The 19886-nt window shown below is 36.6% G+C and overlaps 1 protein-coding gene across 5 annotated transcripts in view; it reads left to right on the top strand.

Annotated features, from left to right (window-relative positions):
- PDE1C (phosphodiesterase 1C) overlaps positions 1–19886 on the top strand; it is a gene marked incomplete at both ends in the record, with an annotated part of 554085 nt that overhangs the window by 463294 nt on the left and 70905 nt on the right. For all 5 annotated transcript variants that reach the window (XM_082846111.1, XM_082846114.1, XM_082846113.1 and 2 more), the window contains 4 exons: positions 3602–3702; positions 6211–6339; positions 13708–13809; positions 15513–15633. In XM_082846111.1, coding sequence (XP_082702237.1) covers positions 3602–3702; positions 6211–6339; positions 13708–13809; positions 15513–15633 — 453 coding nt within the window. The remainder of the gene's footprint in view (positions 1–3601; positions 3703–6210; positions 6340–13707; positions 13810–15512; positions 15634–19886) is intronic.

Here is a 19886-nt window from a genome sequence, read left to right as displayed (position 1 = left end):
ACCCACCATTTTTTCTTTCTGCTTAGGCTAGGAATGTCACAGTCATCTTGAATGCATTGTTTTCTTTGACTGCAACCTCTTCCTGCCCCTCTGCATTCAGTGAACTGCTCAGCTGTAAGGATTCTACCTCCGTACTGTCTGTACATTCTATAAGGACTTTCCAGTCCAAAAGTTCAGCTCTTATTTCTTTCCTTTGTGCTCTCTGCTCTTCTTTCTCCCTTTCAGTGGCATGCTGACCATATTACTCTCTTGCATGTAAACTTCACTGCCTAATGAACCTGGTTTGTGTTCCTTTGGCTTTTAATGCCTGTCATCATAGGGCCCTATTCAACCCTCATTCCTGCTCCACTAAAGGGAATCATTTCCTTACTGGTGATGAATCAGCTTTTGCCACTGGGACTTGCTTCCTTGTTCATTCTGAAAATGCCCAATTCCATTCTTGCTCAGTCCAGTCTTCATTATGGTTTTATTGTTTGTTGTATGTTCATTTAATCATCTGTTGGCTTTGGTTTGTTAGAAGTAAGTTACACTTAAGATAGGATTTTGTCAGTATATTTGGATAAGGACAGGAGTTACAGTGCTGTTTGTGAGAACTGTGATTATGTAGTTACTTAGACACTTTCTGCGGGCTGGGCTGATGCTCTGTGATTCAGATTTATTTAGATGGTACACTGTCTCCCATTCATGATCTTATTTTAACATGTTAAATTAACTTGGCATGAACTTGGAAAAAGAGATACATTGGTACTTGGGAGTGGGTAGAGGGAGTTGGGGCAGATGGATGGGGACAGGGTGTTGGGGAAGAAAAGCAAAACATTGCCAAAATGAGAAAAGTACATATGAATGGAAAATATCAAGAAAACTTGTAATATAAAATCATACCTATGTAATTTTATGAAGAATTGAGTAAACACATGAACAATGACCCAAAGGAAACGTGACTTAAAAATTATAAGTAAGAATTCTGGAGTCAGAAGGTGTGGCTTGTCTCAGGACTAGCTCTGAGACCTTGGGTAAGTTACTGAACCTCTCCCAGCCTCAGTTTTCTCATCTATGAAATGTGGATGACAGAGTACCTACCTTTATGGAGTTGTATATATTGTATGAGTTTCTATGTATAAATAAGCCGACACAAAGTGAGCTCCCATAAGTGTTAACCCTGATGAGGATGATGCCCTTCGCTGCTTTCAGAAGAGTTTTTCAGTTTTCTTGCAATCTGCACTTATTTGCCCATCTCCTTTTAATTTAATTCTGTTGATTTTTTTCATCTTATTCTGTTTTCTCCTTGTGTCTTTCTGCTCCTAGTAATACATCAATTTGTATTTTGTGACATATTATCAAGGATTCCAAAACGTTTCCTGACATTTCATGCTATGCTAGACTCTGCTAGAAATCTTTTTTGTTTGTTTGTTTGTTTTACATTTTCATAACATTTAACACTTAATAGAAGCTATGTACAATAATTTTTTTATTGTATCTACATAAGATAGCCACTACAGAAATTTACATTGGTAAGAAGTAAGATGGATGGTTAGGGAGGGCCCAGTCCTGTGAGCTATTTTCTCAGAGGCTATAGGTCAGAGTTCATTGAGGGGAGGGGCTTCAGATTACCCAATTAGGTGAGAGGTGAGGAAAGGCTAAAACACAGGCTGCTAGACAGAGTTATCCAGCCATTGGGTCCATCAATATCCCAAGACTTGGGAAATAGCATTACACAAATCTCTCTCCCCTTAAGTAAGCACAGTGCCAAATACTCTCAATCCCAGCAGCTCTGACAGGAATCACCTATCTCTCTTCCTTGCCTAGAGTGGGAAGACATCTACAACTTTTAGACACTATTGGTCCCTTCCCCCAACATTTAGTTTTGACTGTAGCACTTGATAACCCAGAAGAAAAACAAGGTAGTCTGGGTTGTCCTTTAGTGAGAGACGGTCAGAAATACTTGTTTATAGAATTTGAAATACAAATCCTCCAAAGTCAACTGGCTGCCGAAACAAGCTATCAACTGACAGAAGTGGGTTCTGGCTTCCCATCTGCAGTAGCCACTCCACTTTGAGGCAATGGCACAGAGGCGTTCTCAGAATGGAAATCACTTCTTTAAATGTAGTTTTCTTCCTGAGTTATTTCTGTGCTCATTCTTTCCTTAACTCTGAAGTCTTTTTTTCATAGGTTGTATGTAGTTTATTTATTTTTCCCTTAGCCATCTTCAAAGAAGGTAATAATTTCAGCAAGTTTCTTAGATGAAGATGAAGATTAGTAGTAATTGGAAAAAAGTTAAAGTGAGAATTATTAAAAATTGACCTGTTCATTTTTAAATCATTTTGTTAACTTAAATCAAATAAATATATTTTATTCACTAATCTTTAATTCAGTACCCAGGCTGCTTCCTGAATTCTTCCAATTTAGGTACCCATGTTTGTCTTGCATTACCCCTGCTCCTGTCTAAGACTTCTAGTTTCATTTCTTTAAAAGGAAATGGGAACTTAAAGAGTCTCATGAAGAAAACTGAGTGCAGAATCTCCCTAAATTTTTATAATTGTTTTCTACTGTTTCCCAGTTGTCACACCTATTATGATACCAGTTCTTTTAGTGACTATGCAAAGCATTGAACTTCTATGGACATAACTTTTTGTATTCACATTTTATTGGTTTAGGTTATATTTTATTACATAATTATAATAATAACTGCAATTTGTTAAAATTGGGTTTGGGATAAACCACACTGAAACTTGGAATCATTAACTCAACTAGTACAAAAATAAGCAGGGATACCAAAGGGTGAGGTGAGAGTGTGGAAGCTCCATCCTGTGGGCATTGAGCAGTGTGGTTTACAGAAGGGAGGGGAGGCATCCATGAATCCATAGTCTCTGAAATGGAAGTCGGTTGAGGGAGCTTCAAACACAGCCGTGGTTCTCAAACTCCAGCGGTATCAGAATTATCTGGATGGCTTGGTAAAACAGATTTGTGTGCTGCAACCCACAGTTTCTGATCCAGTGGGACCGGAGTGGGGTTTTGCATTTCTAACAACTTTTCAGCTGATAATTAACACTGTGGTTCCAGGGAACACAATTTGAGGACCACTGAGCTACAGCCAGTTTTGGTGATGTGGATGGGGACAGGTCTCTTCAAACGTCAGCTTGCACGAGGCAGAAGACCAGATGTTATCTTTCCATCTGTCTCTACCTATCCTCCTTCTAGTGGATAGGCATTAGGTTTTCTGTTACTCTTAGTTTTTGGTATTGTGTTGAAGCAAATTCTTTTTTTTCTCTGTCTACTCAGGAACTTCATTTGGAATTTGGGAGAGGATGCAATGAGGGCTGTTAAAGTTTTCATGTTCATTGTTTTTTGCTTCTTTGAAAAAATAAAATAAAAACTACTAGTTAGCTCTTTCAACTGTGCTGGGCATGCTGTTTTCAAATCACACATCCTCCGGTCTCCCTACAGAAGGAAAAAAAACCATTTCTGTCTGTCAGAAAATGTGTGTTTGGCAATAGCTTGCCAGCTGCAGAGAGGAAAGGCAGCAATGTGGGTGTGTTGTCAGCAAGCTGAAGACTTTGAGAAGGAGACAGATTATCTGATTGCTCTGTAATCTCCCTTTCAGAACTGGCTGACAGAGCTGGAGATCTTTGCTATAATCTTCTCAGCTGCCATCCATGACTATGAGCACACCGGAACCACCAACAATTTCCACATTCAGACCCGGTGAGGATGTTGAAACCTTTGGAGAAGAGGCGAGAGGGGGCAGGGATAGAGTGTTGAAGTCAGAGGGGTGCAGTCACCTTTCTTTTGCATGGTGGCTCTATTTTGAGTTTCTGAAAAACTGAAATTATAAATAAGAGATTAGCCCAGTCCGCTTCAATCACAACTTAAAGAAGCCATTTGCTCCTAATTCTCCTATGTTATTCACATTAAATATTGATATCCTTTTCTTCTCTATTTTAATGCTAGCTATTTATGTATGTATGTACTATGCATACTCTACCCATTTCTGATAGGAGGTGGAACAGTTTCCATAAAGGTGCAGATACCGTGTAGACTAAATCACTGAGGACGGGCAAGGATTAGAGTGAGTCTGTTGACATTAACAATGGCAGAGCCATCTTACCATCTTACCTCTGGAATTCTGGTGATGCTCTTCTCATCCTCCCTGATTTCATCTCTGCTCTGTTCAGTGCATTTGTTATTACCTCGCACAGGGCTTGGGGAGCTAGGTTGTCTCATGTAGGCCACTTTGCACCCTCCGTAAGGAACTTCACAGGTAGACACAAACCTCTGTGGGGGTATTAAATACAGGTCCAGTTGCCTGCCTCTGAACCTCTTGACTGTAACAGGCATCACTAATTGATTTTGGTATTTTTTTTCTTAACAAACTGCAGATTTATCCTTAGTATTCCTCTCAGCACAGAATTCCAGGCGAGCAGTACAGTCAGCTGTCATTTCCATTTAGGATGAAACCTTATATGTCTTCTCCGGGTCTAAGAACTTAGCTTCTCTTAAGACAATGATGTGGAACTGGAGAGACTCTGACAGTAGGATTAATTGGGTCTTGAGGTAGGAATCAAAAGAAGCTAGAATTGGAAAAAGGTGGTGAGACACAGAGAAAGAATATAATGGGGAGGGTTGAGAGGCTAAATAAATACTTGCTGATTTCACTTGAAAAAAGCAGGTGCGCACTCCAGATAGATTTGTGTTCGTTAAGTCATTCCATACATTATTTAAGGAAGCCAGCACTTAATTATGGGGTACACGAAACAAGACGATATCGACAACATCGTCTGATCTCTGCTCAGAAGGGGATTTCAGCAGAATGGAAGCGGACAAAAGGACCTAAGCCACATGCTTCATCTTCTGCCTCCTCCTTCCTCACAGAGTAGTTTTGGCTGCTGTGAAGCAGCCTTCTGTAGTTCTGTTGCAAGGTCTTTGAATACAGGGATTCCACAGAGCATCTCTGTTTAATGGATATCTGCCAGTGGAACCTTTGCTCTGAGGAAGAGACAGCCGTGAATAGCACCTGCTGAAGGAAGAGAGGTGGCTGGAACAGAGTTGTACATGGATCTTGGCTGGAGACCAGTGTCAAAAGTAGTCACAACTCAGGGGAAAATGGCTTAATTACAGGAGTTGGAAAATAGCTTAATGTCACAAAATACACATCAGTTGGTGCCTTACTTACTCAGCGGATATAAGATTAGATCCTTCACCTCGGGATTTGCTTGTTTTGTGTTACGTCCATTGGAATGGAAAAATGCCAGAGGGTTCAGTTGAACTTGCTTTGGAATGAAATTTAAACATTCGCCTTCTTTAAACTGAATTTTATCCAAAGCATCTCAGCCTGTGAGATCCCTGTTTAGGAAACTAAATCTGTGACCTAGTTCTTTGCCCTTTGATGGACAGACTGTTAAGCCTAACACTTTAAAGGTATGCTAAATATATCCCAAAGTTTGGCCGATGACAGGTGGAAGTTATCTTGGGGAGAAATGGCTCAACTGTCAGAAGACATTACCTTCATCCCAACGCTGCCACTTAGCCACTGTGGGGCTCTGTGAACTCTCACTTTATATCTCTGGGATTTAGCCTTCTTGATGAGAAATGAATAAGCTCTAACAATCTAAGGTTTCATTAAATTAAATATATTAAAATAGTATACTTCCCTATGTTTGGTGTCATTCAGCTGTTTGAGAAAGCGACTAACAATTATCATATAACCCTTCCTCAATTTCCCATGTATGGCTTCTGCATGGCAAAATTTTAAGGTCAAGCCACTAACGGAAGAACTTGAAAACTGTACCTGCCAGGTGGTATGTGTTCAGAGAATTACAACTAAAACAAATATAAACACATTCCCTCATTGAATAAAATAAAAAGTCATTCCAGAAAATATAAGGACGTTTGACATGACCCACATTTTTTAAATAATCACCTTTGCTACTACTGCAGGTAGTTGAGATCTGCTTACAGAATAGTTTTTAGAGAGTTCTCAAGTTGGATATCACATGTGAAATGACATCCACATATTGACATTAAAATACTCTATGTACATCTATTGATAATTTGTAGTGTTGATGTTAGCTTTTTGGTCGATATAAACGGCATGGGGGCAAAGTTAATTGCTAAAATAGGATAAAGAGATGATGTATTCTACCTTTAGGAGAGTTACCTGAAAAATCTCAGCTGTTCAACATCCTAAATTATTTTGCTTGGCTTTCCTCTCAGGTCTGACCCAGCGATTCTGTACAACGATAGGTCTGTTTTGGAAAATCACCATTTAAGTGCAGCCTATCGCCTTCTACAGGAGGATGAGGAAATGAATATTTTGATTAACCTCTCAAAGGATGACTGGAGGTAAGGAGGAGCTAAGAGAGAGATTAGGAGGCTAGGAAAGGAGCCGTGAGGATGGACGGAGCATGCATCTTTTGAAGAAATAATACTCTGTTTGAAATTGTTATTGCTGTTTCTTTCTTTCTCTATCTCTCTTCTCTTGCTTGACACAGATACTCAAATATATTGTAGGCACCTTGGGAATATTTGCTGTTGGTTACCTTAGGAAACTTGTGTTCTTTTTATCTTACCTTCTTAAACGTAAATTTCATCAATTAACTTTTTTTTCACCTTATATTGGATTGGACTTCTTAAAAAAATCTTTCAAAATTTGCTAAGGAAATTGACGCTTTAAAATAATCATGGGCACTTAATTCTGTCGCCTAAGTGGCACTATGTGTCTTTGAATTTGGGCAGACCTGAGTTTGAATGTGAACACAATCATTTACTAGCTGTATGATATTTAGGAAGTTACTCAACCCCTTTACACCTTTTTAAAATTTAATTTCTAGAAAATAGATAACATTTAGCTTCTAATTTGGTTAGGGTAATAATACATGATATAATATAGGATATATAGGGTAATAATACATGATGTAATCCATTTAAAATGCTTAGCACAGTTTGTGACACAGATCCTTGTAGCCTGCAGATCCGTAATATAGGTGAAGGTGTTTCAAAGCTTGTAGGCAAAATCACTTAAATGCTTAAAAACTTCTGAATCTACTGTGATGCAAATAATACTTATATTTTAATTAAATGATCAGCTGTTTATTGAGTATCTCTGTACCATTATGCAAGGATTCAGAGAAATAAGCCATTCTGAACAACAAATCTGAAACTGATTTTCAGTAAGAGTTGGCTATTAGTTTCCATGCAACTCTAGTTCATTAAAACAGAGAGGACTATTTGGCTTGAATTTTGTTGGAAAATGTTAGATTTAAGCAGCATCTAAAAAATGCAGAGCATTTCAGTTAATCAATGCAAATCTTGTAGAAAAAGGAGCCCTCTATCCAATTTAAATGTTTGTAAAAGTGTAATAAAAGATTTGAATATGGCAGAGAACAGCTTTACACATATTCAGGTATATCCCTTTGATCCCAGAGGAAGGAGAGAGAGAGGGAAAATTGGGTAGAAGCATCCTAGATCTCCGTGCATCCTAAAAAGTGTTCAGCAAGGCTGTCAGGAAATTCTTGAGACAAAGTTGGCCATCAGAGGAGTCCCATGTCTCCCAGGAAGGGATGCCCTCAGTCATTGGCTTGGAGCAGCCCATGGGAAGCATGGCCTTGGGCAAAAATGGCAATAGTTTTCAGAATATAGTAGCTGAGGCCCATAGCCAATTAAATTCCTGTAGTTGGTGGTCTGTGTGGTATGTTCTCATGGCCACTGTCCCATGGTAATTAAAATATGATATTAAATGGCTGTATAATACTCCATCTGTGGAAGTCCCATAATTACTTTTGAGTGTGTGAGTATGGGTGTGTTCGTGTGTTTTGGTTATTATAAAGAATCCTGTAATGAACATCTCTTTAATGTATGTTTATGTGTAGAATTAATGGATCAAAGAATGTTTGTTGTTTTAAGGCTCTTGTTGAACTTTGGCAAATTGCTTTCAGGTAATGCACTGATATTGCTGGCCTGTGGGATTTGTGAGCACATGGGATTTATGGCTGGATGGGCATAATTGCCTCTTAATCTATTTTGAAAGCATAGATATGCAACCTCTGTTATCTATATTTTTGTTAAGGGTTTTCTATTTCTGCTTAACTATACATTTGTCAAAATTTAGCGTAGATGACTTGTGTTTCCACTCTGCTATGATCATAAGCCTCGTTCAGTCTGCTACTGTGTTAGTGAGGCTGGTTTCGGCAATATCTAAACCCAGAATCATTGCAACAGACCAGAGTATATCAGTTCACACTGGAATACACTGATATTCACCAGTGCAACCATCCTAATTATGTGTCATTAGCTCTGCATTCTTATTGGTGGGTATTTGTGAAGTACTAGTTTGAATAATTTGAATACTACCTCTGACCAAAGCAAGTTGTAAAACTGAGTGATCCAGCAAAACTTAAGTGAATTTAATATAAAAAAAGTCAAACTAGTTACTTGAAAAATATAGTTTAATGAAATCTGTTTATGTACTAGCCTTACATATTTGTGTTTTTTATTCAGCACTATCTTTACTATCTCAAAGAGAGAGTGAAATGTAATTGATTTAGAATCATGGAACATCTCAGGTACAGGAACATTCTGATTCAGTGGAAACTTTATAATTATAGCCCATAGTGCCATGCTTTTTTGCTACTCCTGTTTTTGAGGATTCTGTAGCTTAAGAAAAGATTGTAGTTGATGTACCTTGAGTTACATAGATTTAGTGTTCTATTATATTTTCATTTAAGGACAGTTTTTAAAATATTGTTTTATTATTTTATCATATTTTATTAATGTTGAGCTACATTGCTCTAAGACAGTGGTATTATCTCACAAATAAAATATTAACTTATTATTAAGTGCTCTCAGTTAAGCCCATCAACCCAAAGACAACATATGTTTTGTATCCTATGTCTTTCTAGGAAAGCAATTTAATATCTGATAGATTCTATTTGGATACATAAGTGCATTAGACTTTTAGGACCTTTATAAATGAATGTATTACCAGGTATTTACTGCATTTCAAAGTGGAAAAATATAGAATTCCACTTTGGGCAGGCCAAATCAGCTACTGATAAAGCAATTCTCCTGCAAATAAAGCTATAAACTATGGACAAAATACAAAGACACAAATAAGCACAACCTCCAATGATGTGAGAGCTGTAGAGAGTAAACAAAATCACACAAATTTTGGAGATGTGTTAAAATTTGGAGAATCTGACAGGATGAGGTGAGTGAGACGTTTTGTGTCTTTACTCTGAAGGCAGTCTCAGTCAAGGCAACACTGGATGGATAAAGCTATATTTATACAAAAACCTCCACTATGTTTCTGGCTAGAGAAACCAGTGTAGGAACTACCAGAGCTGCTAGCAGGTGAATTAGAACCATAAAAGAGATTGCCAAATAAGGGAAAACTTAAATTCTGCGACAGTCTCAATGACAATACAAAGAACAGGAAAATGTGACTTGTTTGCAAGGGAAAAGACAATCAACAGATGCAATCTCCAAGATGAACTATTGTTGGAATTATCAGACAAGAACTTTTAAAGCAGTTATTGTATTTATGCTCAGTGAGGTAAAGGAAAATTTGCTTGTAATAAATAAAATACAGTAAAATTTAACCAGTGAACTGACAATATAAGCAAGAGCACACAGAAATCTTAGAATTGAAAAAGTAAAATATCTATATTGAAAATTCACTGTATTGGCTTAGTAGCAAGTTGGAGAGGACAGAAGAAAGAATTCAGTGAGCTTGAAAAGATCAATCCAAATTATCCATATTGAAGAAGCAGGAGAAAAAAAAGATTTTAAAAAATGAGCAGTTTTAGGGACCTATGGGACACTTTCAGGTGGTCAAACATAGGGACAACTACAGTCTCAGAAAGACAGGAGAGAGAGAGAGAGAGAGAATGAGACACAAAAAATATTTGAAGAAATAATGGCTGAAAACTTTCCAAACATGGTGAATGAGATAAATTTATAGATTCAAGAAACTCAGCAAACTTAAACAGGATAAATTCAAAGAAAAACATACCTGCATGCATATTATAGTCAAACTGCTAAGAGTCAAAGATAAAATTAGAGAAAAACGACACATTATATTCAAGGGAACAATTTGATTGACTTTGGACTTTTCATCAGAAACCATGGAGGCCAGAAGGCAATGGAATAATGTCTTTAAAGTGTTAAAAGACACAACAACAAAAAAGTTGACACAGAATGCTATGTCCCATGAAAATATCCTTTAAAAGTGAAGGTGACATAACATTATTTTCAGATGATGGAAAACTACAGAAATTTGTCACCAACAGAGCTGCATTTTAAGAAATGCTAAAGAGCTACATGATGACAGTATTTCGCTTAATTTATTTAGGTCCTCTTTAATCAGCAGTGTTCTGTAGTTTTCAGTGAACAGGAGTTACACTTACTTTTTAAAGTTACTACTAAGTGTTTTATATTTATTTTATTTATTTTCCAATGGTTTGCTGCTAGTCTGTGTGTGTGTGTGTGTGTGTGTGTGTGTGTATGTATAGATATATATCTATATATCTATATCTGTATCTCCATCCAAGGCAGTCAATGGGGAAAGGAAAAGCTTTTCAACAAGTGGTGTTGGAACAAATGGATATCAATATGAAAAAAAGTTTGAGTATTACCTCACGCCATACTGAAAATTTACCTTGAAATTGATCATAGACCAAATATAAAAGATTAAAATGGTAAGACTTCCAGAGGAAAACAAAGTCCTTGGGGTAGTTGGAGGTTTCTCAGATAGGACCCCAAAAAGCATGAAGCATTAAAAAAATTGTATTAAAATTTAGATTAACATACAGACACTATTATATATAAAATAGATAACCAACAAGGACCTGCTGTATAGCACAGGGAACTCTACTCAATATTCTGCAGTAACCTATATGGGTAAAGAATCTGAAAAAGAATGAATATATGAATAAGTATAACTGAATCACTTTGCTGTACACCTGAAACTAACACAACATTGTAAATCAGTATACTCCAATGAAATTTTTAAAAATTATATTAAAATTTAAAACTTTTGCTCTTTGAAAGACTGTTAAAAAAAAAAAGCAAGGTAGGAAGTAGAAGTTATTCACAACTCATATATCTTACATATGATTTGTATCCAGAATATATAGTGTACTTCTACCGCTCAATAAGAAGAACACAAACAACTCAAGTTTAAAAAGGGTAAGGACCGTGAATAGACATTTTGCAAAAAAGACATACAGATGGCCAGCAAGCATATGGAAAGATGCTCAACATTGCTAATCATCAGAGATGCAAGTCAAAACCACAATGAGATATCACCTCACACCTATCAGAATGGCTATCATCAAAAAGACCACAAATAACAAATCTTGGGGAGGATGTGGAGAAAGGGAATCTTTGTACACTGTTTGTGGGAATGTAAATCGGCGCTGCCACTGTGGAACGCTGTATGGAGGTTCCTCAAAAAACTAAAAATAGAATTACCATATGACCCAGCAATTCCACTCCTGTGTATATATCCAAAGAAAATGAAAACACTAATTAGAAAAGATACATTCTTCCCAATGTTCATAGCAACATTATTTATAATAGCCAAAATATGGAAGCAACTTAAGTGTGTATCAACAGACAAATGGATAAAGAAGATGTGGTATATGTATATAATACTACTCAGACATGAAAAAGAATGAAATCTTGCCATTTGCGACAACATGGATGGACCTGGAGGGTCTTATGTGTAGTGAAATAAGTCAGACAGAGAAAGACAAATACTGTATGATATCACTTATATGATAGAGGTAGGAGATTAAGAAGTACAAGCTACTGTGTATAAAATAAATAAGCTACAAGACTATATTGTACAACATAGGGAATATAGCCAATATTTTATAATAGCTTTAAATGGAATAAAAATTTTGAATCCTTATGTTTTACACGTAAAACTAATATAATATTGTAAATCAATCATAGCTCAATTTAAAAAAAAGGGGGGGAAGGGTCTGAAAGAGGCATTTCCCTAAATAAAGATATACAAATGGCCTATAAGTACAAGAAAAGGTGCCTGACATCATTAGTCATCAAAGAAATACAAATGAAAAACACACTGAGATACCACTACATATCCCTTAGAATGGCTGAGATATAGAAAATCTGGAACTTTCATACACTGATTGTCAAAACATAAAGTGATACAAACCACTTTGAAAAATGTCGGTAGTTTTTTAAATAAAGTTAAACACTCATCTATCTTATAAACAAGCCATTCTACTCCTAGATATTTACTCAAAAGAAATGAAAACATATCTACACAGTGACTAGTACATAAACACTCACAGTTTTATTCATAAGGGCTCCAAACTAGAATCGAATAACCCAAATGTCCATCAGCTGGTGAATGGATGAATTAATTGTGGTGTCCTCGTATGATGGAATACCATTCAGTAGTAAAAACAAATGAACTGTTGATGAACAACTATGTGGATGAATTGCAAATCATTATGCTGAGTAAAGAAGGCTAGAAAAATAAGAGTACATTTTGTATTTTATATGTGTGTGTGTGTGTGTGTGTGTGTGTGCGTAGGCAGATACATATAAGTGTGTATACCTACTGTCTAGTTTAATATATATGTGCATGTACCTATGTACTCTACATATATGTGTATATACACATGCACATATATATCTGCTTTATGCCTCTCTAGTTTGCATTTTCTAGTTATATATATGTATGAGTACATACACACACACATATATAATAAAACCAGAAAGACATAAAGCAAACTATCTAGACATAAAGCAGATCAAACGTTGCCTGGGGCCTGTGGGTAGAGGAAGAGGTGAGCTGCAAAGAGGTTTGAGGGCGATGGAGATGTTCAGAACCATGACTGTGGTGGTCCTTCCAAAAGTTTTACTCAACTGTTAAAACTAATTGAAATGTGCAACTTTTAGGGAAGCGGTTTATTCTATGCGAATTCTACTTTAATAAAGTTCTTATAATAAAAAGATCAGTGTTTGGCAGGGGTTCAGGAGCAAGAGGAATGAATAGGTGGAGCACAGGGGATTTTAGGGTGTTGAAACTATTCTGTCTGATACTGTTAATGGTGGGAACATGCGAGTATGCATTTGCCAAACCTCATAGAACTGTGCAACATGAGAGTGGACCCTCAGGTAAACTATGGACTGGAGTGAATGTAAGGTATCGATATTGGTTATCATTTGTAACACATGTACCGCATTAATGTAAGAGGTTAATATTGAGGGAGACTGCAGTAAGGGAGAGCGTATATGGGAGCTCTCTTATACTATCTTCTCAATTTTTCTGTAAACCTAAAACTGCTCTTAAAAAGTCTATTAAAAAAAGTGAAATACCTATATCCAACATGTACTTTGGATTATCAGTCCCCCTCCTAGGATTAATTTCAAATTAATTTTTTCATAAAACTTGAATTCTTAGAGAAAGGAATGCTTTACTACACTTTCAGTTTCTTTGGAATTTTTCCTGTGAGTTAATTTTCTAAATGATATGTGCATTCCACATATTATATTCCTAATAAATGATATCCTTAATCTTTAAGCTTCCTTTATTCCTCATAAAAAAAGACTCAAGTCATATTCGAAATGTCACAACCAATTAACTAATTTTGGTTAGAAATGGCAAAGAATAAACTAATTTTTCTTTCCATTTTTCACTTCTATCCTTTTTTCTCCATGGGGTGTCCTTGAAAGGGAGTTTCGGACCTTGGTAATTGAGATGGTGATGGCTACGGATATGTCCTGTCATTTCCAGCAAATCAAAGCGATGAAGACTGCTCTGCAGCAGCCAGAAGCGTGAGTGGGCCTGTGACATCATGTGTTTTCATAGGTGTTTGACCTTGTCTTTGTGCATGTCACTGTACCTTTAAATTTTATCTCCTTCAATATGACTTTATTGAGTGATCTCATAAAATAATGATGCTTGGAGGAGAAAGCATGAGAATTGTACCTATCAAAGATATATTCTCATTAGGGTTGAAATAACAATTTGCCCCAGTAACAATTTGCCCCAATTAGAATTTAAAATATTTCCGTCAGAAACGAAATTTTGGAAGGTCCACTCAATGGAGAGGCAACAAATAAAGGTCAATGAGTGACTCTTGGATTCTTGTTGTCTTTTTAATGATGGCAGTCATTCCAGAAACGGTTTTGAGTCAGTTTCTGAGGTGTCCAGTTCAATAAACATGGAGACCTTGCTGATGAAAATCCCAGTTGTAGGATGAATTGATGGTTTTCCCCTAGTTCAGCTGCAGTGGGGTTTGAGATGGGAGAATGGAAGGGATTTTATGTTTTTATTTTATTTTTTTTAATTTTTAATTTTATTTTATTTACTTTTTATACAGCAGGTTCTTATTAGTCATCGATTTTACACACATCAGTGTATACATGTCAATCCCAATCGCCCAATTCATCCCACCACCACCACCACCACCACCTGCGGCTTTCCCCCCCTTGGTGTCCATACGTTTGTTCTCTACATCTGTGTCTCTATTTCTGCCCTGCAAACTGGTTCATCTGTACCATTTTTCTAGGTTCCACATACATGCGTTAATATATGATATTTGTTTTTCTCTTTCTGACTTACTTCACTCTGTATGACAATCTCTAGATCCATCCACGTCTCTACAAATGACCCAATTTCATTCCTTTTTATGGCTGAGTAATATTCCATTGTATATATGTGCCACATCTTCTTTATCCATTCGTCTGTCGATGGGCATTTAGGTTGCTTCCATGACCTGGCTATTGTAAATAGTGCTGCAGTGAACATTGGGGTGCATGTGTCTTTTTGAATTATGGTTTTCTCTGGGTATATGCCCAGTAGTGGGATATATATACCCAGTATGGTAGTTCTATTTTTAGTTTTTTAAGGAACCTCCATACTGTTCTCCATAGTGGCTGTATCAATTTACATTCCCACCAACAGTGCAAGAGGGTTCCCTTTTCTCCACACCCTCTCCAGCATTTGTTGTTTGTAGATTTTCTGATAATGCCCATTCTAACTGATGTGAGGTGATACCTCATTATAGTTTTGATTTGCATTTCTCTAACAATTAGTGATGTTGAGCAGCTTTTCATGTGCCTCTTGGCCATCTGTATGTCTTCTTTGGAGAAATGTCAATTTAGGTCGTCTGCCCATTTTTGGACTGGGTTGTTTGTTGTTTTAATATTGAGCTGCATGAGCTGTTTATATATTTTGGAGATTAATCCTTTGTCCATTGATTCGTTCACAAATATTTTCTCCCATTCTGAGAGTTGTCTTTTCGTCTTGTTTATGGTTTCCTTTGCTGTGCAAAAGCTTTTAAGTTTCATTAGGTCCCATTTGTTTATTTTTGTTTTTATTTCCATAACTCAAGGAGGTGGATCAAAAAAGATCTTGCTATGATTTATGTCAAAGAGTGTTCTGGAAGGGATTGTAAAAAATGGTGATTTGTTAAAAACTCTTATTGAGGTTCTGTAAGTTGGTCATCATGTGTTTGGATCCTTTGGGTTTACAGAGTTGAAAAGCCGAAAGCATTATCCCTGATGTTGCACACGGCAGACATTAGCCATCCAGCAAAAGCCTGGGAGCTCCACCATCGCTGGACGATGTCACTCCTGGAGGAGTTCTTCAGACAGGTACCTTGTTGCTCTGCTAACCACGCCCCCACTGCTGTCATCCATGGACATATCCTGAATTTTATATTTCAGCAACATTGTGATAAAGACTATTGTGATTATAGTCATCTTCTTTGTGGAGGGAGGGTTCACAGCTTTTTTTTTTTGGTCTTCTGGTCATGTGATATTTGAATCTCACCTAAATTCTGATTCTCGGACTGTTATGGTATTTCTATCCTATGCAAAAAAAAAAAAAAAATGCATTTCCTTGTGGCAGTCTTTTGTCAAAATGTCAGCTGATGAATGCTTTTACTTTTTGAGGGGGTGAATGACCAAATGGCAGTCGCTTTAACTCGCTTCTCTGTTATAATTGGCTGGATTGTTCCTTTCTAGCAGACACACCCATGTTGTCAAGTTCCAAAGCCGGGTGGGGCAATTTGAGGTCAAGAAACCACTAGAAGCTACTGTTCCAATTATATTTAAACTTAGTACATCCTAAGACACAGGGTTGTGTTTTCTACAAGAATAGTGAGAGTCTTTAATGAGGATACATTGCTTTGAATTTTTTTTAAAAAAAGGTGCATAGAAGTAGAGAAATAAAAAGGTAAATAAATGCATAGCCCAAGACTGCTGTCTTCTCAAACCCAGACATGTGTGCTAAGCTCATCTCAAGAAGAGCTGCCATTAAATATCTGCTTTGAGATGTGAGGTCCTGAGGTTGAAGGCAAGATGACATGTAGATTATGGGACCTGAATTACAGTTAATTCATATTAATACAGTTAATTCATTAATTCTTGTTAATTTACTGAGGGCGGTTACAGTATGGATTCAGAGACCTCTGAGATTCCATAAAACACTACATATTAACACCAGTCTCAACTTTGTCCTCTAAACTGACAAGACATGTACTCTTTCACTGGTTACTCAGATTTTTGGAAGCAAATTACTCTTATGATTACTGTTATTCTTATGATTCTAGTTTGAATGGAGAAATTATAGAAGGCATTTCTGTGTTTGTTTTTTTCCTTCTGAAGCTGCACACAATATCCAGTAACAATGTGGGACTAGAGTTAACAGCATATTAGGCAAAGTTCAGAAGGCCCTTTATTGGAATTTTTATTCCAACGGTTTGTGGTCTGGAACTAATGAAATCACTCCTCTGGTTCCCAGTGGTCTCATCTGTGATTTGTCTTTTGGAAGGTGGGAGGATTTAAAGGAAGGTTGAACCAGATTTTTTCCTTAGTGTCCTTCCCACATTAAATGTTCTACAATTCCTTCATTCTGTCCAAGGGTGCACATCAACACGTGTGCCCCCTTAAGCTGTTCTATGAATACACCGGCAGGTACCTTATTCAGCATATGGCTGTTTCCCTTACATGTTCATTGCTTGGCCTCACAGAGTAGTTCTCAAGGGGAACCGAAGGGCGTGAGAGGAACTAGAGCTGTACACGTGTGGCCATGCTGTATATACAAGAATGACTACAGAATCATCCTTAATCGAGGGCTAATTTTGAGCCATTTTTCCAGAGGTTACTTTTCTAATATTAATGAAAGAATTTTCTCCAAATCTCTACTTCCCTTATCATATGCTTTTTTTGATTATTGCTTTTGTAATAATACTCCCTATAACTAGGAATATTTAATCTATAGCCAGAGGTAAATCATCACTAACTCATATAAGTTTGAGGTATTGAAGTGATTCCTTTTTTTAATTGTGAGAGAGTGAATATGAGAAATTACTTAAATATGTGAACATTTTTTCCCATTAAAGGAAAGCTTGTTTGCACAAACATAAGCTTGAATTGAAAGAAAATGTACCAGGGGCAATGTGAAAATAAGCATATTGAATTTCTTGCCAATTGGGAATGGAATGTTCTCTCACTGGACTGGAACTATTTTTTAGCAATTATGATTCAGTAAATTATTTTTATTGACTTAATGTTTTAACCCAGATGCCATAAGCCATGGTAAGTAACCCACGTAGGAGAAATGTTGCCTGAGTTCTTAACTATAGATTTTAAATTGGACAGTTCAAATGGGAAATCTCAATGGGACTGTAGAATCGTTGAAAAAATTACATTTAGAAATTGGGTTATATTTCAGAATAAGGGCATATAGCCTCAGTGCTGATAGACTAGACCTTCTATGCTTTGCTAAAAGAGTAAGTTACATCTTCAGTTTTACAACCATTTTTTACAAAATCCAAGCCACTGCCTCAAGTCTTTTACAATGAAATATTGACTTTAAGGAAGTATAAGTTTGCCTCTTTGGTGAATACATTTTGAGATTCATTTCCTTAGTATTGCTGTATATTTTTCAAACATCTCCTATAATTCTTTCAATTTCCTCTGTGTTTGTGGTTGTTTCCCCACTTTTATTTCCTATATCAGTGTCTTTTTCCTTTCTTCTGTATGAAATTAGCTAATCATTTGATTATTTGCTAATCTTTAGCTAATCTTTTTTATTTTATGATGTCAGTTACTGTTTTCATTTTTATTAATTCATTTCTTCTGCTTGAGTTTATTTTGTTCTTTTGCTAATTCCCTGAGTTGGATGCTCAATTCAATTATTTTCGTTCTGCCTGTTTGATATTAGAAAATATAAGGCTAGGAGTTTGTGTTATCATGAATCTCGTAGGTTCTAATATGCAGGTGTTCACAATCCTTCTTTTCTAAATATTCTGTAATTTGGGTTTTGATTTCTCTTTTGCCCAAAAGTTGCTTCAGATGGAGATGTTTGTTTATGTAATTTTCCAGTGGTAGTTTCCTTTGCTTTCTACTTTTGCAGTTAATTTGTGGCTTATTGAAATTTGATCAAAGGATTGTTTTCATTGTTTGGATCTTACTGTGAAACTCGTTTGACACCTACTTTACGATCAATTTTTGTGAATGTTCATGGCTCTTGAAAAGTAGGTTTATTTTCTACTTACAGGGTATAAAATTCAAAGAACACCAAGCACATCCACCTTATTAATTATGTCATTTAGGTATTTTATATATTATTTTAAAAATTTTGATCTATCATGGGCTGACAGGTGTTTCTATTATTTTCATTTTCTATGTGGTATAGTTTTTGCTTCATGCATGTTGATTCTGTGTTATTTGTGTTCTTGGGTATTCATAACTGTTAGATTTTCATAGTTTACTGTACCTTTATCATTATAAAGCCCGCTTCTTTGTCTTATCTAATGCTTTTACCTAGAATTCAAATTCGGCTCATTTTAAGAAGAGACTCTTGTCTTTGCACAACTTTCTACACTAACCTTTTCAGAGACGCTTTGATTTGGGTGTGTCTTTTAAACACTGTATATAATTGAGGTTTTTCTATGAGTCAATCTAAGATTCTTTTATTATTTGAAACCAGCCATATTAACATCTATTGAAATGACAGGCATCCTTTTTTTTTTTTTTTTTTTAACATCTTTATTGGGGTATAATTGCTTTACAATGGTGTGTTAGTTTCTGCTTTATAACAAAGTGAATCAGTCATACATAAACATATGTTCCCATATGTCTTCCCTGTTGCGTCTCCCTCCCTCCCACCCTCCCTATCCCACCCCTCCAGGCTGTCACAAAGCACCAAGCCAATATCCCTGTGCCATGCGGCTGCTTCCCACTAGCTATCTACCTTACTACGTTTGTTAGTGTGTATATGCCCATGACTCTCTCTCGCCCTGTCACAGCTCACCCTTCCCCCTCCCCATAACCTCAAGTCCGTTCTCTAGGAGGTCTGCGTCTTTATTCCTGCTTTACCCCTAGGTTCTTCATGACATTTTTTTTCTTAAATTCCATATATATGTGTTAGCATACGGTATTTGTCTTTTTCTTTCTGACTTACTTCACTCTGTATGACAGACTCTAGGTCTATCCACCTCATTACAAATAGCTCAATTTCGTTTCTTTTTATGGCTGAGTAATATTCCATTGTATATATGTGCCACATCTTCTTTATCCATTCATCCGATGACGGGCACTTAGGTTGTTTCCATCTCCGGGCTATTGTAAATAGAGCTGCAATGAACATTTTGGTACATGACTCTTTTTGAATTTTGGTTTTCTCAGGGTATATGCCCAGTAGTGGGATTGCTGCGTCATATGGTAGTTCTATTTGTAGTTTTTTAAGGAACCTCCATACTGTTCTCCATAGTGGCTGAACCAATTCACATTCCCACCAGCAGTGCAAGAGTGTTCCCTTTTCTCCACACCCTCTCCAGCATTTATTGTTTCTAGATTTTTTGATGATGGCCATTCTGACTGGTGTGAGATGATATCTC

The sequence above is a fragment of the Leucopleurus acutus genome, assembly GCF_964270905.1.
Source record: "Leucopleurus acutus genome assembly, chromosome: 9".
Taxonomy (NCBI): domain Eukaryota; kingdom Metazoa; phylum Chordata; class Mammalia; order Artiodactyla; family Delphinidae; genus Leucopleurus; species Leucopleurus acutus.
Note: the sequence above shows the minus strand (reverse complement) of the source record. Positions and strands in the feature narration are given on the sequence as shown.